This window comes from Octopus bimaculoides, chromosome 1 (genome assembly GCF_046866305.1).
Source record: "Octopus bimaculoides isolate indiv1 chromosome 1, ASM4686630v1, whole genome shotgun sequence".
Lineage (NCBI taxonomy): Eukaryota > Metazoa > Mollusca > Cephalopoda > Octopoda > Octopodidae > Octopus > Octopus bimaculoides.
Window position 1 is genome coordinate 73,550,208 of NC_142928.1, and position 27,469 is coordinate 73,577,676.

Genomic DNA, 27,469 nt, shown 5'->3' on the forward strand with positions numbered 1-27,469 from the left:
CTAACATACCCCCCCCCCCCTCCCCATATATGGATTCTATTGGCGCAGGGGCCCACTTGCCATCGGGCAAGCTGGCAACTTGGCCAGTCCGCCACTGTATATATATATATATATATATATATCTGAGGAATTTCAACCATGTTTCGTGGTCTGCTACCACAACAGCTCCTTTATAGGATCCTGTTAGCTCAAGACATCATCAGGAGGAACCACGTCCGGTTTCGGCCCCTACTCCTCTACGGTTTTCCCCTTCAAAGATTTAGCTGCTATTTCTAGCACACCCTGCTACCACGTAACAGCTATTTGCGATGATGGACCCGAAATACTTGTTACGTGTTAGCAGGACGTGCAATAAATAGCAGTCAAAGCTTTCCAACCCACGATACAAAACTCTTTTGCTGGAAGACTCAGTTTCCCGGTGACCCAAGCAAGCAAGATTGAAACTGACTCTTAATGAATTATATATATATACATTTAATAAATGGAGTAATACGCATATCTCAAGTGAATTCTTTTATTTCCGACATAAAAGAATTCATAAAACATATGCGTATTACTCCATTTATTAAATTTTTATATTTATTCAAAAACCCAAAATAACAGGGAGTTTCTACCTCATAAACAGGAGTTACACCACAGTCATTTTGTGATCTTTGCTACCCTGGTATCTATTAACCAATTTATTTTGTCGGAGTTAATTATTAACTAACAGAAAATAAATATATATAATATATATATATATATATATGCATTTTCTCGCGATAAAATTATTGTGGAAGACTATTTGTTCCTTATCAGAAAATAAACAGTTTTCTTAAAAGAAATATTTATTCACTTGGTCAAAATTGAAACTACTGAAACTTTATCTTAGTTGCTTCCCTTGAAATAAATCTTTTGCCTAGTAAAATAGTTTATCACATTTCATGGAGTTGGCGCGAATTTTCAGCTCGAGAATCCTTGTTTGTAACCCTTTCTATGTGTGAAACGTCTCAGCTGTTTGCTTTTTATTGAATCTGGATTGATTGACAATATTATTAAGGAAGCATGCAGGCGTTTATTACGTATGTATATATCTATGTAATATATATTGTTATCACTAACATAAAGAGTTTAAATGCTGTGTTTTATTAACACTACTAAATATTAGTTGTTTTGTTAGAAAACTAGGATTATAAATATATAATATTTCTGACAATGTAAACATTCTCTTTAGAAAATTTTCAAAAGAAAATACTTGATCGTCATTGTTTTTAATTCGAACATTTTTGCAGCTAAACTTCAGTGGATCTTTCGGTTCTGCTTCGAACGGATATAACTTATAAACAACTGAAATGTTAACTCTTACCTAGATAGTTGTAAATATTTATTTTGGCACCTGTTATTTTTAACATACACCATAGTCTTTTGAAAACTTCTCTGGTATATGTTATCTTTCAAAAATTTTGGTGTTCCATCACTTAATGATGTATTCGAATACGAACAGACCTACGTTTTATACACCAATGAGTGATGTAGCGACAAGAGTGAAGAAAACATACTGGAAAAGCCACCTCAATTCATGCACTGTAGAGAATATGTCGAGTTTGTTTCATATTTAAACCATAAATCTATAGAGTTAGTGGAAACAATGATGAAGTTGTGTGATTTTCATGCATTTCTCAAGAGTATTAGCAACGTAATTAAGATTTTTTTATTTGGGAATCCAAACCGTTCTACGCGATTATGTTGCTTCAGGCCAAGAATGCCGTGTTTTTGCGGGAGGCACTGAAAGACACGAAGTTCAGTTCTTTGCAGTTGTGGTCCTTTGCCGAACGAGTGTCATTGGTAATTTAATGCCATTGTACAGGGCAGTGTTGTTGGTTGTGAAACTAAAATGTGTCAATAACTCAGAAAACTTTTTACGGAGCCGTAATTTTCTAGTAAGTCACTTCATCCGAGACTGTATTTGAAGTAGCTACATCTTGGAAAAGTCATTTAATAACACACAACTATCAAATTTACTTTTTAATTTAATAATTCATGAGGTTTCAAAATTTTCGTCCCACTAACTGCGACCTGGTTATTGCCACACGGTAGAGACGGATTATATGTAATCTGAACCTTCCCCCCACTTATTTATTAATTTTTTTTACGGATCCCACGTTTTAGGCTATGGAGATTCCGATTCTGAAAAAAAATTGTTTGAAAAATTTCAATCCCCCCCCCACCAAGCAGGCTATTTACATGCTAGAAATAACAGCCAAATCTCACAAAACTAATGTTAGGGCTAGGGTCAGAGTTACGGTCAGGGTTAGGGTTTGAGTTAGGGTTAGGTTTACCCTGTGGATCTATATAAAAACCGGTGTGGTGGGGGGGGAATCGAAATTTTGAAATTGAGATTTTTGAAAATATTTTTTCAGAATCGGAATCTCCATAGCCTAAAACGTGGGATTCCGTAAAAAAAAAGAATAATAAGTGGGGAAAGGTTCAGATTACATATAGTCCATCTGGACCCTTCTACCATGTTACAATCAAAACGATTTTGGTTTATTGAAAGCTCCTCAATAACGCTAATAGTGCCACTAAAAATAGTTTATTAGTTACCAGAACTCTGTTTTCTTCATTTATGTGACATTTTATAAATGTAAGAAAATAAGTTTCAGCATGTTCACTTTTTCTATTCTAGTTTTGTTATTTACTCTTTTACTTGTTTCAGTCATTTGACTGCGGCCATGCTGGAGCACCGCCTTTAGTCGAGCAAATCGACCCCAGGACTTATACTTTGTAAGCCTAGTACTTATTCTATTGGTGTCTTTTGCCGAACCGCTAGGTTACGGGGACATAAACACACCAGCATCGGTTGTCAAGTGATGTTGGGGGGACAACACACACACACACACACACACACACACACACACACACACACACATATATATATATATATATATATATATACATATACATATATACGACGGGCTTCCTTCAGTTTCCGTCTACCAAATCCACTCACAAGGCTTTGGTCGGCCCGAGGCTATAGTAGAAGACACTTGCCCAAGGTGCCACACAGTGGGACTGAACCTGGAACCATGTGGTTGGTAAGCAAGCTACTTACCACACAGCCACTCCTGCACCTATTTGTTAATTTAAAACAGACGATTGACCTCAAAACTATTCCCCCCCCCCCCCCCCCCCCATGACATCTAGTTTTAGTATATAGGTAAATTCATTTTAAGTTTGGAACTTCTGCTGCTCAGTATTCGAGATGAAGTGTGGGCAAAAAGGGGTTTGAATAGGTTGTTGTTCTGTGAAAAGTAAAATGTTTTTAGGGGCTTGGTTATGTAAGATATTAAAAATGAGAAGAACAGAGGTGGTGAATTTTCAGGTGTAGATGAGCAGACACAGCTTGTTGCTATAGTTGATTATATTGATGAATATTGTCTTTCACTGTGATGCTTTTGGATGCAGTGTGGAATATCTGTGACTACTAAGAACACTGCTCTTGTGAAAATTATTGGTATTCTAAACTTTGATATTAAGGATTCAGAACAGTATGCATGTCATATCAACATCAAGAGGAGGAAGTTTCTACACAGCCTTTTTGACCTGCTACAAATAGTAAGCATTCTGTCATTGCTGGTGCTATGGAAAAAGCACCCAGTACACTCTGTAAAGTGGTTGGTCTTAGGAAAGACATCCAGCTGTAGAAACCAAGCTAAAACAGACAATGGAACCTGGTATGGTTCTCAGCTTTACCATCTCCTGTCAAACTGCCCAACCCATGCCAGCATGGAAAAAAGATGTTAAATAATGAAAATGATGATCAGTTTTTTTTTTGCATGTTTTCATTGCACAACAGAGCACACAGCTCTGTACACCTTGGATATGCACTGTCTTCTTGTGTTTTCTGTTCTATTGACAGTACTCTTCACAATATGGGTGCAATGCATAGTCATACTATCTTATATGTCATGTATATATGTTTAATTATATATGTCAACATTAAAATTATTCCTGACATGTTATATTATTGAGACTGTTTCCGTCTTCAGTCCCTATATTTTCATTATCTCTATTTCCAGATCTTTATATTTGGTTAACTTATAGCAGTAATGGCATCTGTACACAAACTATTGCATGTATTTTTGCTTTATCTCTGCAATACACAATGTTACTAACATTTTCATGTGTTCTTACACTATTGTTACAGGTCCTATTTTAACGCATCACAAAACACTCTACGTGCATCTGATACTGACAGCAGTAAAACAAGCAATGCAGATAAATCTAAAGAAAAAAAAGATTCCAAGAGGTCAGATTCTATTTTTTTTGACATGTTATTTCTTTTATCCCAAAACTTTTTCTGTTTCATATGGTTAATGAAAAGATGTTCATATTAAATGTCTTAGATTTATGATGATATGGTCAGTAGTCCAGCATCTTAATCCCTTAGCGTTTAAACTGGCCATATCTGGCCCAAATATTCTACTGTTTTATGTTCAAAACTGACCAAATTCAACTTCTCATACCAACCCTACAATGTCATTCTAAAAATAAACAATCACATTTGTAAAATCTTGAAACTGCAAGACAATGCATGAATAATTTAATCCTTTAGTATTTAAAATGGCCACATCTGCCCAAAATATTCTGTTTTATCATCAGTTAGATCTGGCCTCTCACACTCTACTCTGTTATTTAGAGTAATCTGAAGCTAAAGTCTTAAATTTGCAACCAGTGGAATGTGACATTACTTTGTTGTCAAATTCTTTTACTTTTCTTCTAAAGAAAAATTCAATACAATAATTGATAAAATACTGAGGTTGATAGATCAGCTGCTCTTTTCTCTTACAAAAAAAATTGACTTTTGTGTCTAATCAAAAAGAAACCATTTTTATGTATATGAGCTTGAACTTAACCCTTTGTGATTAAGACATACTATTGTGATATTTTACTTTAGACCGAATGGTTATTGCTGGAATGCTTGAAACCAGTGGTTCTCAGCCATTTTTTTATCGATGGACTTCTTTGATTACTATTTTATTCTGGTAGACCCCCCATAGCCATTTAGTGTTTAAAACTAGTTTTATAAATGCTCTTTTCTAAATTCCTATTTTGTTTTTCACGCAGTATCTCCTGTAAGTTGAACTATGTAAAAACATTTGAGAAAGAAACCTTGCTGTTTCTTGCAATAAATATACCTAAAGCAAAATTCTTTCATAGACCTTTAAAATACTACTGTTGATCTCAATGTACTATTTTGCTTGTGTGCATCCCTAGGGGTTATATAGATCTCAGTTGAGAACAACTGCTTGAGACATTAAAGTTGCTTGATGAGGGCTGACCTTAGATTATGCATTGGTATGAGCCATGGCTGTGTGGTTAGTTCACTAAACAGACATAGCTTCAGATTGACCAATGCTTTTTGAGTGGAATTTGGTAAACAAGAAATATATCAAAGATATAAGTGAAGGTGTGGCTGTGTGGTTAAGAAATTTGCTTTTCAACCACATGGTTTTCGGTTCAGTCCCACTGCATGACACCTTTTGTCTTCTGCTGTAGCCTCGTGCCAACAAACAACCCCAAATCTTATGAGTGGATTTGGTAGATAGAACTCCTGAATTAGGAATAACTTGAGTTTAATCATGTATATTTGTGTGGTTGTACATTTACACTGAAATCTGTGTGTGTGTACACACACACACACACACACACACACACACATATATATATTTTATCCGAAGTGTATAGTATTATACATGCATTACAGCCAATCATACCAATTGGTTTCGTGCTAGGTATTCAATAGAATGCTAAGTAGTAGTGTGAAACTGATTAGTAAGATTGGCCATTATGAATATATAATATTGTGCACTTTGAATAGTATGCCCACTCTATTGGTAGATATATAAGTGCATTTTTTCCCTGATTTATGGACTTGTAGATGACTTACACACATATATGTATTGAGTCAACAGATAAATCTGCCTTCTCTTTTTATATGTATACATGTATATATATTTTAACCCATGCTAGCATGGAAAGCGGACATTAAATGATGAGGATGACATTGAAACTCAATGTTTGATCTATTTATTTGAATCATTGTCTCTTTGTATATTATATATATATATATATATATAGCTTTTAGTTCACTAAGATTTATATTTCTGCAGGGAAGTTAAAAAAGAACAGCGAAAAGTAAACAACTGCTCAGACAGTCCTATCCAGAAAAAGAAGAGAAGAACTAAGTGTATTATAGAGAGCGATGAAGAAGAAGCTGGTGATGGCAGTGGAAACGAATCTCCTAAGAAAGAAGATGCTGTGGACAATAATGGTGATGTTTATGACAATGATAAAGGAAAATCTTCTGATAGTGGTGATGACGATGATGATGATGATGATGATGATAAGTCAGAATCTGAAACAGCAGAGACCAAAGGACTGAAAGAAAAGGTAAGATATGACTTTTCATATATGTGTGTGTATGTATATGCATGCATGTATGTAGATAAGTATTTCTGTATTCTGTACCTCTTCACTTATATATAACTTCTTGTAACTTGAGGATATGTTCCAACACCCCTCATTCTCTCTTGTTTCTCCTTTTCCTTTTACAGTTGGGGTTGCTATGTATCTCCTCTACAGCAAAATGTCTCTTTCTATCACTCTTATCATACTTCTATCCTTTCATCACCTGGCACAAAGCCACCTCCCTCACCACTCCTTCCTTATCAGTTGAGATGTCATGTCTTGCAAGTTACTTGGTGACCTTATTGCTGCTACTGTCACATAAGAAGCATTCACTTCACTCTGTGAAATGGTTGGCATTAGGAAGAGCATCTAACCATAGAAACCATACTGAAGCAAGGCTTCTGGCTTGCCAGCTCGTGTCAAACTGCCCAACCCATGTCAGCTTGGAAAATGGCTGTTAAATGATTGTATCCATCCATCCATCCATAATACATCTTTGTATCTGTTTTTCTGTGTATGTGTATCATCATCATCGTTTACCGTCCGCTTTCCATGCTAGCATGGGTTGGACAATTTGACTGAGGACTGGTGAACCAGATGGCTACACCAGGCTCCAAAGATTACTACCATCTTGACATACTGGACAGTTTTGATGGTGTGCCACTGGGATAACATTGGTGAATCACGGCACCTACTCTGTTATAACAAGCATCTGAAGTTTTGGACTTACTATTGTAAGCTTATATAATTATCATAAATACAACATCATCCTCTGTAAACATTATGCTCTCATGTATCCCTTCATGCAACGTCACTCTCCTTACATATAGCTTGACTGGTCTAATATTTCCATTTCAATGAAGTACGAAACCATTTGTTGGTCACATTATCATCATCATCAACATTTAATGTCTGTTTTCCATGCTCACATGGGTTGGACAGCTTGACAAGACCTGGCAAGACTAGAGGTTGCACCAATTTCCATAGTCTGGCTTTGGTTTCTATGGCTGGATACCCTTCCTAATACCAACCACTTCACTGAGTGTACTGGGTGCTTATTACATGACACCATGACACCATCATCAGTGCTTTTTACATGGCACCAGCACCCACACCAATGCTTTTTACATGGCATCTTGGTTTTAGGATCTCAATTCTGTTGTGGTGGGCAGGTCTCCTCAAGTACTGCAATGTGCCACATATCTTAATCCTCTGTTATCCCCTTCCTAAGGTTCAACATTTTGAAATCAGCCTTCAATACTTTGTATTTTGCAGTAACAACTATTTAATTTGTTTCCACCATTTCTTTTTGTAACTGCTATATTTTTTAACCTATAGCTCTGTAATTATCTTACCTTGTCATGTAGCAATCAACCTCTCTTTAGTGGACTTTTGGATCATATTGCACTTCATTTTCATTTTCATCTTTTGTAGCCTAAAAAGTCTAATAAAGATAACAAAATCAAAACAGAAGACTCTAGTTCTCCAGAAAGTTCACCGTCACCAAAGGAGACATCATCGGAGACTAGCCCTTCTGCTAAGGCTGGTACTAGTATTGATTCTACAACCATCACACCAAAAAAATCTCCATTTGGTATTCCTAAAAGAAAAACAGGTACAGATATTTATCTGACTTACATTGTTGTTGTTCTCATCATCATCATTCATAATCATTGTTGCTGTTGGCATTACCATTATCATCATCACCATCACTTAATATCTATCTTTCATGCTAGCATTGATTAGATGGTTAGACAGAACCTGATGTTGTCAGCTGATGGCATCATGTTCTAGTGTCATCTCCAATGTCATCTTATTAAATAATTTTATGACTTAAAAGTAGTTGGAAAAGAAGCCTTTGCAGCTACAAAGTACATCACTTTATTATTGTAGGTAGCTCTCCCAGAAAGTCAGCTGCCTTCTCCTAACCGTTACATAAACTGAAACATACAGCATGTTTGGGCTAAATTTGATGAATTTTTGTTTCCTTTTTTTAGGAACAGCTTAATGTATTGGTGAACAGTCATCAGTGTTGGAAAGCATAAAGATTAAAGTTGAGATAAAACTAACTGACATGGAGGACTTTAAGCCACCTGAATATTGAAAAGAATTACCTGTCTTATGTTGATTTGTGCAGGGTATCAAAATACTGATATCATGACTGATGCTCAGTGTTTTGTGAACACTAACGGTTGTAAGATATGACATGGACATCATAAAACCAAACTCCCCCAAATTGAGGTGGCTTTTGGGTGTGCCTCCAGTGAAGATGATGTTGTGTTGCTCACAGCTTTGCCCCAACCACCACCATTGCTTGACAACTGGTGTTGGTTTGTGTACATTCCTGTAACTTGGCAGTTCAACATAAGGAACTGATAGAATAAGAGTCAGGCTTCAAAAAAAAAATAAGTACTGGGGATTGATTTGTTCAACTAAAACCCTTCAAGGTAGCGCCCCAGCATGCCCACTGTTGAACGATTGAAATGAATGAAAAATAAATGAAATTGTGTTGTGTAAACAATGATAGCATATACAGATATATATGTTTATATCTATCCATCTATCTTTCAGCTCGGAAAACAGTTGGACCTAATTCTACTCCAAAACGTAAAATTATTGGAGAAGAGTCATCAAGTTCTTGTAATGGAACTTCCAAGCGACAGAAAGTTGAGCCATTAGAAGAGGATGTGGATTCCACATCCAGTGATCCAAAGAAGAACCAAGAAAATTTGACAACAGACAAAGATGTAAGTGTTTCACAATATATTTCTTAGATCTGTGAAACTATATCTGCTTTGCCCTTGCTAGATATCATTTTCCAGTAGCATTGGCTGTTGCTGGAGTATCTATTTCCATTCGCTACATACCTAGTGCATTATATGTAGCGCCTCCTGCCTAATTGATCCTGTTGATCCACTCTGTAAGGTGGTCAGTGTTAGGAAGAGCATCTAGCCATAAAAACCCTATAAAAACAGATAGTGAAGCTTGGTGCAGTCTTCTGCTTGGCCAGTCCCTGTCAAATTGTCTAATCCATGCCAGCTTGGAAAGCAGATGTTAAATTATGATGATTTTATTTAGGGAGGGATTCTACTTCCTTCATTCATTGCCAGTGGTCCACAACACTTTTGAAATGATGTGTGTGTGTTCAACAACCACGGAAATGGCCATATTGTTAAGAAGTTTACATTACCATACTGTGGTTCCAGGTTCATTTTTACTGGGCAAAACTTTGGTTAAATGTTTTTGTTTACCATAGCCTTTGGTTGACCTAAGATTTGTGAGTGAAATTGGGAAGGTGACAACTGTGTGTAAGTTAGTTAGATGAACTGTATATGGACATGATCTGTTGCTCTGTTTAATACTTCTGTCTGGCCCTTGTGTTTTAATGGAATCCACTGTGTTGCAAACATTCAGACCAGATTAGAAGATAACTTGATATCTTAATACGGTATTTATTACTGCAGTAACTCACCAGTCACTATTTCTTTCCACTTCTTATCTCGCCACTCTCAGAGGTCCTGCATCTTTTAACTAAGCCATATTGCATTAATTTAATCACCGTCATCATTAAGTCTGCTTTATTCATATTAACATGACTTGGAGAAGACATAATGCAACTGGATACCCTTCCTCTCGCTAACAAGGTACTTGTGCTATTTCAGTTTTCTTTGCACGTTGAGCTGCTGCTCATAGCAAAGGTAGCATTACTTTCCATGGTTCCCAAATATTTCATCTCTGAATAGTTACTTGCCTATGTAAAGCATAAATATGTTTAAACCAAACTACTACACTCACATAAGGTGTGAAACAGTACTTATGAAGTGCATATGGCTATAACCCTTGATGGACAAACTTTTTCAGTAATACTCTCCGAGTTCTGGCCTAAAGTTTTGTGCTCTGTATCTCTTCTATCACTATTACAATTTTCTGAAAAGTAGAAGCAGACATGCCTGGGTGGTTCAGAAGTTCTCTTCTCAACCATGTGGTTTTGGATTCTGTAATACTATGCAGCACCGCAGTACTTTGGTTATGGTTTCTTTTCCAGCCATAGCACCGTACTGACCAATCTCATGTGAGGGAATTTGGTAAACAGAAACTACAGGAAGCCTCTTGTATATAAACATACATGTATGATTATATATTTATGTGTGTAAATGTGCATATATTCTGCAAATGTTTCTAAGCAGTACTTAGTGACAAGTGCTCTGGGCTTTTGAAGACGTTTGCAGTAAAAAAAATCCCTCACTTGAAAAAACTTATGGATTGACGAGAGGAAAGACATCCTGCTTCAAATAACTCTCTGTCCAAACCTATGCTAGCATGGAAAAAAATGATGTTAATCAATGTATGAGCCATATGCAGTTAAATATATCCAATGTATCCACTACTCTTTGTTGCTCAAATCAATAGAAGACATATGCTTTTTGTTATGTTGTTTCTTCAGTGCAAGAACAATTTAGTAATTTAGGGAGGTTTGCTAATTTGTATATGTATGCAAGCTGCTGAAACAGAGATTTCATTGTCCATTCTCATTGTCATAAGACTAGCCATTGATTAATATTTATAAAAATACCTGCCATTTGTTTGGTGTTATGATTGGTATCCAGTTGTAGAAACCAATGCTAAAGCAGACATTGCAGCTTGGTACAGTCCTCCAGCTCCTCAGATCTTGTCAAACTAGCCATTACATGCCAGCTGGGAAGACAAATGTTAAATGATGATGATGATGATATATAGCTTTGTAGAGTAAAGCAAATAGAGTTTACTTTTCCCCTGTCCTAGAACACCGGGCTTGTACATTTTGCATAGATTTAACTGTTGTTTATTGTTTCATTTCAGAAAAAAAAAAAAAAATCTGAAGAAAAGCAATCCCAACAAGGTAAATGTTTGTGCACATTCAAATTGATATTGTCATCATCACATGATTTTTCTCCTGTGTTACCAAGTTAGTATGGGGGTTCAGTATATTAGTAAAACGACTGTATTCTACATATTTCCTTTTACAACATTCTGTGAGGATGCAATTCTCTTAAGTGTGCATGTTTTTTCCATGTCTTCCTTAGATACATGTGTCACTGATGGAGCCTGTTTGCAGTTACTTGACTTGTTAGAAATAGCATCCAAATTCCCTCAATCACACCCTGCCAATAAGATTAATATTGGTTTTACTGGCCATTATTGTTCTTGAATCCAGAGCTAATCTGAGGCTTAATATTAGTGATGCATTTGGAAAAATTTCTGTTGTCATTGATTACTTATTCAACAAATATATAGACTGGGCCAAAAGTCATGCACGAAAACTGTCAGCATCTTATAATTAAAATGTTACTTTTGAAACATGCAATATATATAAAAAAATTTTTATCTTGGTGCATGACTTTTGACCCGCCTTGTATAATTGCTGTAAAATTATTAGTCATACAAGATGTAAACATGGCTGTGTGGTTAAGTTAAGTTCTGAAGCACATGGTTTTGGGTTCAGTTCCACTGCATGATACCTTGAACAAGTGTCTTGAACTATATCATTAGGCTGACCAATGCCTTGTGAGTGACTTTGGTAGACAGAAACTGAAAGCCTGCCATATATATGCATGTATATAGCCTCTGCTTGTGTTGCTTTGTCTTGATATTATTGCATAGTTATAAATGAGCATCACTTCATACAAGCAGAGGCCCTCATTTCCAGTTGGAAAAAAGGACTGGGCATGTTTTCTGCAAAAAACATGCCCAGCCGTGAAGAAATGTTACTTTTCTTGGAGACAGGTGAGGTCTGGTGACAGTAAGGGCTTCTTACTGTATAAAATCTACCTCTACAAATTCTGTCTGGCCCATGCAAACAAGGAATGTCCAATGCCCTAACAATTCTGGCAGCTTACTGCTGCTGCTGCTGATAATGATAATAATAATAATAATAATAAATGCCCTGATGCAGTACCAGGCAGTAGCTTTCATGGCTTCTGATCTTAACTGATTGAAAGTGTTATCATGTACATGTTTTGTCTTGGTTTAAAAGATGGGCTGCACCAAATATTCTGCTGAATACCACAGGATTTGCTTGTCAGTTGTTTGAGCATGTCCTTTAGTGGCTGACGATATGTACATCTCTGACCATGAGCAATAGTAGTGGAGGACTATCATAGCCATGTGTTGAGAGGGATTCTTTGGGGTTTGATTAATTCATGTCTGGAAACTTGGATGTTTCGGTCATCATCCTTAAACAGCCCTCATTCAGGGACCTTTTGAGCAGGATGGGCTACTCAATGTGAAGATAATTCTAACTGGACCTCACCTGCAAGATCATGCACTATTCATTTCAATACAAGGTCACCATGTCGTGCACAAATGGTTGTTATGCATGTGTCTGGTGTACTCTTATTAGACGAGTAGTCGTGATGAGCATACTGGGCTTTGTATATTTGTACTCTGGTGTCACTTTGATGGTATGCAGGAGATAGTCGATCACATTGCCCCCAGTACTTGACTGGTACTTAATTTATCGACTTCAAAAGGATGAAAGGCAATGACCACCTTAACGGAATTTGAACTCAGAATGTAAAGCCAGAAGAAATGCCATTAATTATTTTGCCCAGTATGCTAATGATTCTGCTAGCTCACTGCCTATAAAAATAAAAATAATAATAATAATGATAATCCATACTACTAAAGGCACAAATCCTTAAGCTTTTAGGGGAAGGGGCTAGTCATTTGCATAGACACCCAGTGCTGAAATGGTACTTATTTTATTTATCTTGAAAGAAAGAAGGAGGCTATTTACCCATAAAATACAGCCCCAAACTGATGCTAGCATGGAAAAATGGATATTAAACAAAGAATGTGTACCATTAACTAAGCAATTATGAAACCAGTTGTGGAATCTGTATTTTATCAGACAGGCAATTTGGAACAAGCTGAGTTGTGTGTCTTGCTCAAGAGCACAACACTGGCTTTAGCTGTCAAGTATGAACTCATGACCATGTTGTCTAGCACCTTAATTTGGTTAAAGATTAACTATATTTATTAATTTTTGTCTCTTGTCTCTCTCTCTCTCTTACTGTCTATCTACATCTTTCTGTCTCTTCCCCTGACCATCTCCTCAATTTAAAACCATTCTACTATTATCCACCACTTCTCAGTCCACTGATAAGTCCAGTCAGCCAAAATTCTATCTAGATGATGCATTAGGTTTGGATATATAATCTACCCCCCCCCCCCCCGACCTCTCCCTGTCTGAAAGACAGTACTAATTCCCTGATGTAGCTAAATGAACATGTGATGCTTTTATGCAATACTATTCATTGGTGCTTAAAATCACAGGCTATCTATCTGTCAGTCCATTTGGGCATGCAGCCATGCACCTCTGTATCTGTCGACCTGTTCATCCATCCATCTATTCATTCTCTTATATATATATATATACTACACTCTCTGAGTGGTTGGCATTAGGAAGGGCATCCAGCTGTAGAAACTCTGCCAAATTAGATTGGAGCCTGGTGTTGCCATCCGGTTTCACCAGTCCTCAGTCAAATCGTCCAACCCATGCTAGCATGGAAAGCGGACGTTAAACGATGATGATGATGATGATGATGATAAGGGATATTTCTCAACAATTCATGCTGTTGTATAGCAAGGAATTAACTATTCTTAAATTTACTCAAAGCATAGAATGAATCCCCAGACACTTTTCTGAAACAACAACAAAAGAACACTATGAAGCAAACATCTTGACTTGTTAGCAACAGATTAGGACTTGGCTACAATTCTTGTTCAATAACCAATAACCCTCTCTTTACACACCCATACCTTTATGTGGTCTAGACAGGCATAAAGTAAACACCATGAACACAAAAATAGCTGCAAGATCAATTGTTCTTCTAGGTGCAAGTGTTTGTTTCCTGTTTTAGATACAGATGATAAATACAGAGATCAGTTATGACAATGAGTTATGTCTGACCAATAAAAGTTTTGCAGCTTTCTACAATGTAAAATACACGGTGCAATATTGATTTGCCAATAAAATTCTCTCAGAGAATTGAATGGTAAAAGTGTCAAAAAGAACATTTACTTTTGTTGAAGATAACATCTTTATGAAATCAATACTCTTTTACTTTAAACCATAGATTATAGATGAGTTATATCTGTTAGTTTTATTTCTTATTCATTATCTCTATCACTATCTATATAGCTATATGTCAATGTGTCAGTATTCATCTGTGTATTTGTCTATCCTTATGTCCAATACCCACCTCTTCCATTCATTCATTTCTGTATCTTTATTCGGCTATCAGATCTTTATCTTTACACAGCTTCAAGAGTTCAAAGAATTAAATTCTTTAGGTTGACCCTTTGATTACCATATTTCTGTTGAAATGCATTTCCTTTATTTCAATTAAGTTTGAAAATAATGGAGAATTTAGTAAAATAATTTTGTCAATATTAATGTGATGTTTAAAACATAAATTAATAAAAGTCTGTTGGAAAGTTTTAATTTAAATCAGATTAAAACAAAGTTTGTATTATAGAATCAGAGTTGGTATCAAATAGGTTAAAGATTCTAAATATAATATAACTATAGGCACAGATGCACCCATGTTGTAAGAAGTTTCCCAACGACATGGCTCTGGGTTCAGTCCTACTGCATGGCATCTTGGGTAAGTGTCCTCTACTATAGTCTTGGGCTGACCATAGCCTTGTGGGTGGATTTACTAGACAACACGTGCTATTCTTGGGCTATTCTTTTCCTTCTCTCTTGACCTTTCCTCTTTCCTTTTTCTGGCTTGAAATGTCACAACCCTCTCTTTTTTTACCATCTTAAAACTGAGCATCAACTTAATACATTCACTGTATATGTCCTTTTTACTTTTGTTTTTGTTTTTGATTTGTCTGTGTGTGTATTTGTTTGTCCCCCTTCCACTGCATGACAACTGATGTTGGTTTGCTTACATCCCCATAACTTAGCGGTTCAGCAAAATAGACTAATAAAGTACCAGGCTTAAAAAAAAAAAAAAAAGTACAGCATTACCACAGTCTAGTGACTGAAACAAATAAAAGATAAAAGATAGTTAAAAAGGCAATGAAGGAAGTTGCTGATATTTTTAATAGCATCATTATATTGATATTATTACTGATATCATATTGCTAATATCATCATTCTAGTTAGCTTGTATTCTGGTGATTATTGGTTTCAGAGTAAGCATATGTTTGTGTTATTGTTTTTGTTACTTTCTTTTTTATATATAATTTAAAGGTGCTCAGTTTGTTTGTCTTTAATAGTTTTCAGATAAAATAATATTGATTTTTATGTGACTCTATACTTTGTAATTAGGATTTGTGAAATAAGGGCATTGTCCATTCTTTGTTATCAGATGCTGGCCATTTTATTTAGTACTCTTGAAAAAAAGGTGATAGGTGCAGGTGTGACTGAGTGGTAAGAAATGTGTTTCCCAACCACATGGTTTCAGGTTCAGTCCCACTGTGTGGCACCTGGTGCAAGTATTTTCTATTATAGCCCAGAGTCAGTTAAAACCTTGTGAGTGGATTTGGTAGATGGAAAGTGAAAGAGACACACTATATATATATATATATATATATATATATATATGTGTGTGTGTTAAGAAGAAGGAGGCAGTCAGAGTTTTGAATAATTCTTTATTAGCGCTTTCGTTTGTTCAATTGAATGAATGAAAGCGCTAATAAAGAAGTATCCAAAATTCTGACTGCCTCTTTCTTCTTAGTTTACAATATCTGTACAATACTTCAAGCACTCTATACATATGTGTGTGTGTGTGTGTGCATATATATATTATGTTATGCACACACTCATTAATTTTTTACCTCTGTATATATTTACATGTATAAATTTGTAATATGTGTGTGTGTGTGTGTGTGTGGTGGCAGCTGATGAAGGAAATGCTCTCTATGTGGCTTGTGTATTTTCTGTACTCTGTTTATCATTTTGTCCACGTTTTTTTGCAACGTCCTGTACCTAGATATACATCTATATATACATGTAGATGTAGGTATGTATATACATGTACGTATATATACATATACTCATTTATTATTTGTATTATATATATATATATATATATATATATATATATATATATATATTTACATATATAGATTTGTAATTGTGTGTGTGTGTGTGTATATATATACACACACACACACACACACACACACATATTTACACATAGATTTGTAATATGTGTGTGTTACTGCTTCCTAGCCTTGACATAGCGTGATGGTTATAAACAATTATTACCATTATGGAAACATGTCTGGTCATGATGAAATATTACTTTACCTGGAAACAGGTGAGGGCTGGCAACAAGAAGGGCATCCAGTTGTAGAAAATCTGCCTCAACAAATTCTGTCTGACCCATGCTAGCATGGGAAAGTGTATATTAAATCAATGATGATAAAAACTGTGCTTGTTATTTCTAAGTTACTCTTTTGCTCTTTTGATTGTTTCAGTCATTTGACTGTGGCCATGGTGGAGCACCGCCTTCAGTCGTGCAAATCGACTCCAAGACTTATTTTTTGTAAGCCTAGTACTTATTCTATCGGTCTCTTTTGCCGAACCACTAAGTTACGGGGACGTAAACACACCAGCATCGGTTGTCAAGTGATGTTGGGAGGGGGGGACAAGCACAGACACACAAACATACAAACACACATACATACATATATATATATATATATATATATATACGACGGGCTTCTTTCAGTTTCCGTCTACCAAATCCACTCACAAGGCTTTGGTCGGCCCGAGGCTATAGTAGAAGACACTCGCCCAAGGTGCCATGCAGTGGGACTGAACCCGGAACCATGTGGTTGGTAAGCAAACTACTTACCACACAGCCACTCCTACGCCTGTTTTTTTTTTTTAAACTTTCACCCTTGTTTTATTTCCAGCGGGGTTTTACCTTGCAAGTCTTGGAGGGCCTATGAAACCATAGGTACAGCCCCTTTCATTCCAGATTCAGTCCCACAACATGGTACCTTGTGCAAGTATCTTGTTCTATAGACCTGGGCCAACCAAAAAAGTCAACATTAAGACAAATGTTGAGGATGATATTACAAGCTTTTATATATAACTTGTATTTGTTTCAAGATTAATTGTTAAATGATTTCTTTCAAATATTTTCATTATTATCTTTTTCATCGAAAGACACAAATGAATCTTCAGTGAAAAAAGAAGTTAAGAAGTCTAAAGATTCTCCTGAAGTGAAAGTTGCCTCTATATTTGGTAAGTTACTTTTAACTATTAATACATTCACTAGTATAAATTTTAAACTTTTTATTGTCTTAACCAACCCTATATATATATATATATATATATATCATCATCATCATTTAGTGTCTGCTTTCCATGCTGGCATAGGTTAGATGGTTTGACCGAAACTGGTAAGCTGGAGAGCTGCACCAGGTTAAAGTCTGATTTGGCATGGTTTCTATGGCTGGATGCCACTCCAAGAATGTAATGGGTAGCACTTTAAGAAAGTCTCCCTTACTATAGCTGCAGGTCAGCCAAAGCCTTGTGAGTGGATTTGGTAGACAAAAACTAAAAGAAGCCTGTCATGCGTGTGTACATGTAACTATATGATAACTATATTATAAAACATCATGCAATAATAACTATATGATAAAGTGGGCTTTAGGTTTTTCCAAATTAAAATTAATTCTAAATTGATGGTGATAATTGGTGTAGAATCTTGTTTATTGTTTTATTCAATTGATCTTATTAGGTAACATCAAATCAAAGAAAACACCTTCAAAACCAGAATCTGAAAAAAAGAAGGAGCCTGCTAAATCAACGAAATCAACCACAGAAATAAAGGAAGAAAAATCTGAAGATGTACAGTGGTAAGAGTTTGCTTATTTTCTATTGTGTTTTTTGTTGTTATGTCCATATATCAAGGACATTGATTCCAAATTTGACATGTTTGTGCTGGTAGTAGTGGCAGCAGAAGAAGAGTTAGTTTTCTTCATTCACTATTTCCATTTTACATCTATGTTTCTATGCTTGCATAAATAGGACAGATCTTTGTTGCTGTATCTCGACTCTTGTTGGTGTCTTTTGTCATCTGTGGAGGCGCAATGGCCCAGTGGTTAGGGCAGCGGACTCGCGGTCCTAGGATCGCGGTTTCGAGACCCAGACCGGGCGTTGTGAGTGTTTATTGAGTGAAAACACCTAAAGCTCCACGAGGCTCTGGCAGGGGATAGTTGCGAACCCTGCTGTACTCTTTCACCACAACTTCTTTCTGTTGTGCCTGTAATTGAAAGGGCCAGCCTTGTCACTCTGAATATCCCCGAGAACTACGTTAAGGGTACACGTATCTGTGGAGTGATCAACCACTTGCACATTAATTTCACGAGCAGGCTGTTCCGTTGATTGGATCAACTGGAACCCTGGATGTCGTAAGCGACGGAGTGCCAAAAACAACATGAATAAATTCTATTAATTCCTTACAGGTTTTCTTCTGAAGCTGGCGTAAAATATTTTATTTCCACCAAAATAAGTAGATATAAGGAAGCGTCACCAAATGTTGCAACAACTTTACTTTTCTGTGCTTAGGACTTGGTACTGGGTTGGATTTTACAGGAAACGACTCTTATTTTACAGCTTAGTCAAGGAGGAAGGACAAAGTCTGTAACACTTTATCATTGGAAAGAAAGAAGAGAATGATACTTAAGCTGGAGGCTTGGCTCAACACAGCCAAGTATCTAGAGCAGGGGTGGGGAAAATTTCCAATGGAAACGGTCGGCGGGCGGACCACAAGTTCTAACTCTTATATCTGTGTCAATATTATATATATATCTATATATAATTCGATTAACTTTATTTTTTTTGAAAACTTTCTCTTGAGTAAGGTACATAACTCTGCTTGTCTTTATTTGCCTGGTCTGTTAATAAGCAGTGTTCATATTTCCAATTCAAGTTATCTGTTGGAAAGAAGATTCAGCTATGGAAAAAAAGTACTCCAAAAATAAATAAATGTCCAAATTCTCAAAAAGTCTTCACCCATCTTCTTCCTTGTTTGGGAAAATGAATGTAGAATAATAAGAAAATAAAACAATTTTTTCAGTTTTTTTTTTCTTACAGATTTTATTTAAGAAACTTGGGACCATCTACAAAAAAATATGTCTACTTGATAACAATGCTACTAATTTGTTTTTGAGATTAGAGCTAATAAGTTTGGGCCATTCTTCAGCTGTTAAAAGTACTTCACATGTAAATTATAAAGGGGATGGATTCCTTATAAAACTATTTGTAAAATGGTAAATGGCTATCTCTTAATGTACTCAGTAGATACAAAAACAGTTATTGATTTTCTTTTCTTTACTCAACATAACCTTTTGACAGGAATTAGTATGATTTTTAAAATGTTTTAAATTTTTCTCTTTGTGTTATTACTTCACCAAGGAAAAAAAACTGATGCTTTCACAAACATTGAAAAGAAAGAAAAAATTTTAAAAAAAAATTACAAAAAAAAATCTCATAATGGAGCTTAGATGTTTTCTACAAAACCATTTGGACGAAAATAGATCACTATCTTATACAACCATTGGGATGAAAATAGCACAACTATTTGTATAAAAGCACATTATACCTTACACAACCGTTATAAGTAAAAGTTGCTTTCCTATTTTTTCTTTTTCACAACCATGAAAATTTTACAGTTTATAGAAATGTAAGTCAGTTGCTTTCATGACTTTTTGGGAAAATGATGGTGTGTGAAAATGGCTTAGACTGTGAAAATTGTTGGTTTTGTTGTTATCTAAACAGATAAAAAACTTCAGGCTTTTAAAACATAGAATGTGGAGTGGAAGTCCTATAATGTGATCCAGCTACATGTTTTCTTTTTTGTTGTTAGCATTTCTAAAGTTATTTCAAAGATTTCAGTCTCTTACAAGAGTTTGTTGATATGTTTTAGTGTTATAATCATTTGTCTGCATCTTCTGTTCCAAGTGTCCTTTTTTTGTGGGGTTTATAGACAGTTAAGTAATATTTAAATATAATGTGGAATGATCCCATGAAAGACTGCTACATAGATTTAGAAGATTTCCTTCACTAAATTATATTAAAAGACAAATATTACGAAAATAAAAAAAGATATTCAGAAGACAAAACAAAACACGACATACAGATTTCATAAGTTGTCTGGTGTTTCTACCTGAAAATAGTTTTGAAGTATCACCACAGAAAGGCTATATCCATAGCTTTTAGATGCTTAGGATGTAGATGTATTTCTTGGCAATAATCTGTGTTGAGAGTGTTGTGTGTTCTTGTCATTTAGTGTGGTTTGAAAATGAATATGTTGCATTGACACACACACAGTGGTTTATCTAAATCTAAATGTGGGGTTTCATATTCTGTTTTCATCAGATCAAGAAATATGTTGGATAGATTTAGACTTGTTTCATTTATGATTATTGCTAAAGAATAGAAGTCAGTGAAGTGATGTCATTTGGTTTTGTTTTTTTTTGTTTTGTTTTTCGCTCTCATTTCGATTATTATGTAATTAGCATAAATTTGTTTGATTTTTTGTTGTTTTTTTTTTACCCATAGATTTATTTCTTGTTACCTATTCTTGAAGTGATTGTAAGATTGACTGCTTTTATCTTTTTTTATTTTTTTACTAGATTGTTTTTAAATAACAAAATCTATTTGATCCTGTATCAGCAATATCTATTTTATAAATTTATAAAAGTTGACTAAATACAATAAGTCCTACTTCAAAAATCTTTTTGACTTATGGAATATTTTCTCCTTAGAAATTCCAACTATATTATCATGTCACTCTGCCAAGAAAGTATGGATATTTCTTATTTGATAAAGTTGGCTTTTTCCCTATTGTTAATGAATCTACCATTTTTAAACTGTCAAAGACTTGGCTATTTCTCACATATTAGTACTGCAGGCATGACGATAATATTTGTACATGTTTAATTCTCAAAGATTAAGAACCCTGAGAATGTTGAGTAATCGTTGAGCAGTGCTGAGTCTTTACTGAGTTGAATCCAGACATGGTCATCAACATTAAGATTAAGAATTATGGTGTTGCTGCTTGAACCAAATCCTGCTCGGCCATCTCCATGCAGTGGAAGCTGGTGCTGGTTATTCACCATCAGCCAGGCAAAGGCATCGATTTTATTTTGACCCATAATATGTGCTGTGAAAAGGTAAGTCCCATTGAGCTGACAGACGAAATGGGATGTATAAATGTCAAAATTGTCACCAATATTTACAAAGATGTTGTTGAAAGTCACTATTGTGTCTTGTAAAACCCGTCCCAGCTTGGTTGTTCTGCTGGCAGAAAATGCAATTCGTTTACTAGGTTTACTTGAAAGACCCTTTTCCCCTCTATCTCCCTTGTACCCTGGATATCCTCGGGGTCCCATAGCTCCTTTAATTCCTTCACCTCCATTTGTGCCGATTTCTCCTTTTTGTCCTTTCCTCCCACGGCTTCCTTTCTCTCCTGTTGGTCCCAATGCTCCACTTTCACCTGAAATGAAAACACATATAGTATTATGAGTAAAGAACCCTTTAGTTCTGTCTTATTCAAAACTTGTCAACCTCTCTATTGGCCTATGAGAAAATGCACCCAGTACATTCTGTAAAGTGAATGACAATAGGAAGGGCATCTGGCCATAGAAACCAGGCCAAGTGACATTGACAGGTACCAGTCTATTAAGAAATGACCGTGATGACCTACCCAATCCATGCCAGCATAGAAAGTGAACATTAAATGATAATGATATTTTATAAACAGAAACACATCTCTTTACATTCTAAGTTCAAGTTGTATCAAAGTTGACTTTGTCTTTTCTCCTTCTTGGGTCAATTAAATACAATGTACCAGTCCAGTACTTCAATTTTCAATGACTTTTCATTTGACTACATTATCCAATCTGTTCTTTCTGTTTTAGAATTTGGGGTGTAATTTGAGTGGCAGACTTAATCGATCACTCAATTTAATACCAATATACGGCCATTGGGCACATTTAATGAAGTTCACATTATTTCAGCTATCTGGGCCAGGTCTCTGGCCAACTTTCTCCCTTCAGTCTTCTACTATTGGAGGTCCTGGAATGGGGTCATGAGCACTGCTCTTCCTTTTTTTGCTACTTGTAATATTCAATATACTTCTAAATTTACAGTAATCATTTAATCCATGCTAACCCATGCACACGTTTGATTATGTGTGTCTGTGTATTTATTTATATATATCCTTTTATACTTTTCATTCACTGGACCGTGGTTGTATTGGAGCACTGTTATTAGGGGTTTTAGTCAGTTATATGAAACCCAGTTCCTTGCCCTGTATTTATTTTATAGACCTTACAATAAAGTTGGCCAATGCGTAAAGAGATTTAACTGATGTAAACCCAAATATAATAAGTATTTTTTGTTCATCATGCTGGTTCTGCTATCCTTTATTTTCACACACACACACACACACACCTCTCTCTTTGGCTTAAGAGTTTTGATGTACTAAGCTATGAGATTGATCCAGAACTACGTGGTTATGCAGCAAACCTCTGATACAGGCACAATCATGGCTGTGTGTGAAGAAGTTCATTTAGCAACTGCATGACGTTTGAGTTCTGTTGCATTGAATAGCATCTTGGGCAAGTGTCTTGTACCCATAGCCTTGGGCTGACCAAAGTTTTGTAAATGAAATTTGGTACATGGAAACTATGTAGAAACCCCATCAAAACTATATTTTTTTCTTGGGTTGTTCATTTAAATCTTTTGCCTGGTTTCATACCATTACACGGCCTTTGAGTACCTTTTGCAGAGAGTGCATTTTTACGTGCATCTGGGCTAGATCTTTGGTCTGAGGACGACTTTCTTCCACCAAGTCTCAGAAGCTATGACACTGATCAATAGCACAACCTTTCTTCTTTACTAAAACATGTATCTACACACACACATTATATGTTATATTTTTGAATAGTAAACAAAAAAAAAAAGAAAATAATAATAATGATAAATGCTCTGATGCAATTGTCAGGTAGTGGCTCTCATGGCTTTTGATGTTAACTGGAAGTGCTATCATGTACATGTTTTGTCTTAGTATAAAAGATGGGCTACAGCAAATATTCTGCTCAGTACCACAAATTTGCTTGTTATTTGCTTGGCCTCAACCAGTTGAGCATATCCCTTAGTGACTGACGATGCATGCATCTCTGATCACAGGCAGAAGTAGTGGGGGAGCATCATAGCCATGTGTTGAAGAATTTTTTGGAGTTTGAATAATTCCCCTCTGGTAAAATGGATGTTTTGTTCATCATCCTTAAACAAACCTTATTCAGTGACCTTTTAAGTGGGACAGGTTACTCAACCTGAAAAAAGATTCTAACTGGGCTCTCCCTGCTATGTCATGTGCTGTTTATCTTGATATGAGATCACCATTTTGTGCACATGGTTGTGATGCATGTGCCTGGTGTACCTTTATCAGATGGGTTGTCATGATGGTGTGGAGGCGCAATGGCCCCGTGGTTAGGGCAGCGGACTCACGGTCATAGGATCGCGGTTTCGATTCCCAGACCGGGCGTTGTGAGTGTTTATAGAGCGAAAACACTTAAAGCTCCACGAGGCTCCAGCAGGGGATGGTGGCGAACCCTGCTGTACTCTTTCACCACAACTTTCTCTCACTCTTACTTCCTGTTTCTGTTGTGCCTGTAATTCAAAGGGTCAGCCTTGTCACACTGTGTCAAGCTGAATATCCCCAAGAACTACGTTAAGGGTACACGTGTCTGTGGAGTGCTCAGCCACTTGCACGTTAATTTCACGAGCAGGCTGTTCCATTGGTCGGATCAACTGGAACCCTCGACGTCGTAAGTGTCATGATGGGTATATTGAGCTTCATATATTTTTGTACGCCAGAGTCACTTTGACAGCATGCATTGCTTTCTCACTCAATAATAAATATTAAAATATTTACCTTTTAATCCAAATGGGCCTTGTGGTCCATGTTCTCCTCTCTCTCCTTTTTGACCTTCAATTCCCATAGCACCTTGCAGACCTGGTATTCCAGGTACTCCTGACGGACCTGTCTGGCCAACACAGCACTTACACTCCTTGTCCTGAAGATATGCATGGGTACCTGAAGCAACCACCTGAATGTGCATAGCCAATAGCCATGTCAGACTGGAAAGCTTCAGTCCAAATGTGTGTTCCATCAGTCTAGGAAGTGCAGCACTAATATGGTCACCTGTAAATCAATGAGGAGAAATGTAATTTCAAGTTTAATATTTCAACCATTATTATTTGAGCTGGTAAAATCAGTTAACATACTGGACGAAATGCTGCTAAGTACTTTGTCTGTCTGTGTTCTGAGTTCAAGTTCTACTCTGTGTGTGTGTATACGTGTACATGTGCATGAACGTGTGCACATATGTGTAGGTATGGCTGAGTTGTTAAGACATTCTCTTCAGAAGTGTGTCTTTGAGAGTTTCCTACTGCATGGACATTGTCAGTTAGTGTTTTTCACTATAGCTGCATATTAATCAGTGTTTTATGAGAGAACGAAATTGGAAGAGGCCTTTCATATATATATTTCTATATGTGTGTGTGTGTGTCATTGCACATGTGCTTTGGGTATGTGTGTGTGTATGAGAGTCATCATTGTTTTAAAATCTACTTTTTCATGCTCGCATGGGCTTTCTCTCTTTTTACTCTTTTACTTGTTTCAGTCATTTGACTGCGGCCATGCTGGAGCACCGCCTTTAGTCGAGCAAATCGACCCCAGGACTTGTTCTTTGTAAGCCTAGTACTTATTCTATCGGTCTCTTTTGCCGAACCGCTAAGTTACGGGGACGTAAGCACACCACCATCAATTGTCAAGCGATGTTGGGGGGACAAACACAGACACACAAGCATACACCCCCACCACATATATATATATATATATATATATATATATATACACATATATACGACAGGCTTCTTTCGGTTTCCGTCTACCAAATCTACTCACAAGGCTTTGGTCGGCCCGAGGCTATAGTAAAAGACACTTGCCGAAGATGCCACACAGTGGGAATGAACCTGGAACCATGTGGTTGGTAAGCAAGCTACTTACCACCACACAGCCACTCCTGATATATATATATATATATACACATATATACGACAGGCTTCTTTCAGTTTCCGTCTGCCAAATCTACTCACAAGGCTTTGGTCGGCCCGAGGCTATAGTAGAAGACACTTGCCCAATATGCCACGCAGTGGGAATGAACCCAGAACCATGTGGTTGGTAAGCAAGCTACTTACCATACAGCCACTCCTGTGCCTGGGTGGCTTTTTTTTTTTTTTGAGGCAGATTTTCTATGTCTGGATGCTTTGTCACTAAGCCTCACTTGTTTCCAAGCAAGGTGCTATGTTATTTACAGCATATTGGAAATGAATAACACTTGTATGACAGCGACACTCAATTACAACCACCACACAATGTCAAGACAAAATGACACAAACATACATGCACTTACACATGCACATATACATGTAACATGGATGAATACAGATATAACAAGGCACCACATAAAAGCACCCATGCCAAAGCCGCATAAAAAGCACCACTTGTGCCGGTGCCACGAAAAAGCATCTGTGCTGGCACCACATAAAATGCACCCTGTACACTCTGTAAAGTAGTTGGTGTAAGGAAAGGCATCCAGCTGTTGAAACCATGCCACAACAACTGACTGGTCTAGCTTTCCAGCTCTGAAAATTGTCAACTCCTTTTGAACTGTCCAACTTATGCCAGCATGGAGAATGGGCTTTAAATGATGATGATGATAATTTCTTGATTTATTTAAATTATCTCTGCCCCCAGAGGATCATCATCATCATCATTTAGCATCTGCTTTCCATGCTGGCATGCGTTAGACAGTTTGACTGGAACTGGTAAGTTGGAGGGCCGTACCATGTTCCAATCTGATTTGGCTTGGTTTTGACAGCTGGATCCTCTTCCTAATGCCAAGAGTGTAATGGGTGCTTTTTACGTACCAGTTACATGACACTGGCGATTTCCAAATGGCAGTTAGGACCAGCTCCATATGAGATAATCTCAAGAATCAAGAATTCTCCAAAGTTGATATGCCATTAAGGAAAAGATCAACCTTAATGCCTGGAGATAAAAGGACAATTGTGAATATGTTTTGACCACAACAGGCATCTTCAGCAAGACAGTGTATCTATGAGGGGATGCTGAAAAGTTCCTGGCTTTAAGGGTGTCGCGAAAGGCATGTTGGGCCTTCCAAGTTCTTTTGTAGGGCTTAGAAAAACTGAAGGATTACTGTAATAAGTGTGTTAATCTGAGAGGGGAATATGTTGTATAAAATCATAATTAACTGAACCTCTTGTATTTTCTTTTACCCAAGCCAGGAACTTTTCAGCACCCCCTTGTATATCTATATATATACATATAACCGGTTTCATTCAGTTTATCTACCAAATGCACTCACAAGGCTTTGGTTGGTCCAAGGGCTGTAGTAGAATACACTTGCCTGAGGTTTCATGTGGCAAGACAGAGCCTAAAACCATGTGGTTGGGAAGCAAGCCTCTGAACCACACCATTGTGTATGTGTTTCCCTTGTTGTGATGTGTGCAATGATTGTTAACAAAGAGTCACCTTTCATGCAAAAGGCTATGATATGTTTGTAATCTTGCATGAAAGCATGTCCAGGTTTTTCATTGTCCAGTAGACTCAATGAAATGTTATGCTGCTTGAAAGCAACTGGAGGTTGGTAAATGTCCGAACCTTGCTATCTTGACATGTAGACATTGCAACAACAATAATAATGATGATGATGAGTGTGTGTATGTGTGCGTGTCCATCTTTAGGAATTTTTAATACTTTAGCTTTGATTACTTTGCTTATCTTCAATAAAAGTCTAATAAGACTCATGTTTGTGTACTGCCATGCACATATTACCATTTATATGTTTTTACTTTATTTTTTTTTTGTTTTAAATTTATTTCCATATTACTCAGCTGTTACCATGGAAG

General features: G+C 36.5%; 2 protein-coding genes across 2 annotated transcripts in view; one reads left to right on the forward strand and one right to left on the reverse strand.

Moving 5' to 3' along the window:
* Positions 1–873: 873 nt before the first annotated feature.
* Positions 874–27,469, forward strand: part of LOC106867431 (DNA ligase 1) — a 127,942-nt gene continuing 101,346 nt past the window's right edge. The window contains exons 1-8 of the mRNA XM_014912306.3: positions 874–1,061; positions 4,187–4,288; positions 6,153–6,432; positions 7,885–8,065; positions 9,022–9,197; positions 11,290–11,329; positions 17,624–17,701; positions 18,201–18,318. Coding sequence (XP_014767792.1) covers positions 1,045–1,061; positions 4,187–4,288; positions 6,153–6,432; positions 7,885–8,065; positions 9,022–9,197; positions 11,290–11,329; positions 17,624–17,701; positions 18,201–18,318 — 992 coding nt within the window. The 5' untranslated portion in view covers positions 874–1,044. The remainder of the gene's footprint in view (positions 1,062–4,186; positions 4,289–6,152; positions 6,433–7,884; positions 8,066–9,021; positions 9,198–11,289; positions 11,330–17,623; positions 17,702–18,200; positions 18,319–27,469) is intronic.
* Positions 19,533–27,469, reverse strand: part of LOC106867432 (uncharacterized) — a 46,338-nt gene continuing 38,401 nt past the window's right edge. The window contains exons 2-3 of the mRNA XM_014912307.3: positions 24,408–24,677; positions 19,533–21,962 (exon numbers count right to left, since the gene is read on the reverse strand). Coding sequence (XP_014767793.1) covers positions 21,403–21,962; positions 24,408–24,645 — 798 coding nt within the window. The 5' untranslated portion in view covers positions 24,646–24,677 and the 3' untranslated portion in view covers positions 19,533–21,402. The remainder of the gene's footprint in view (positions 21,963–24,407; positions 24,678–27,469) is intronic.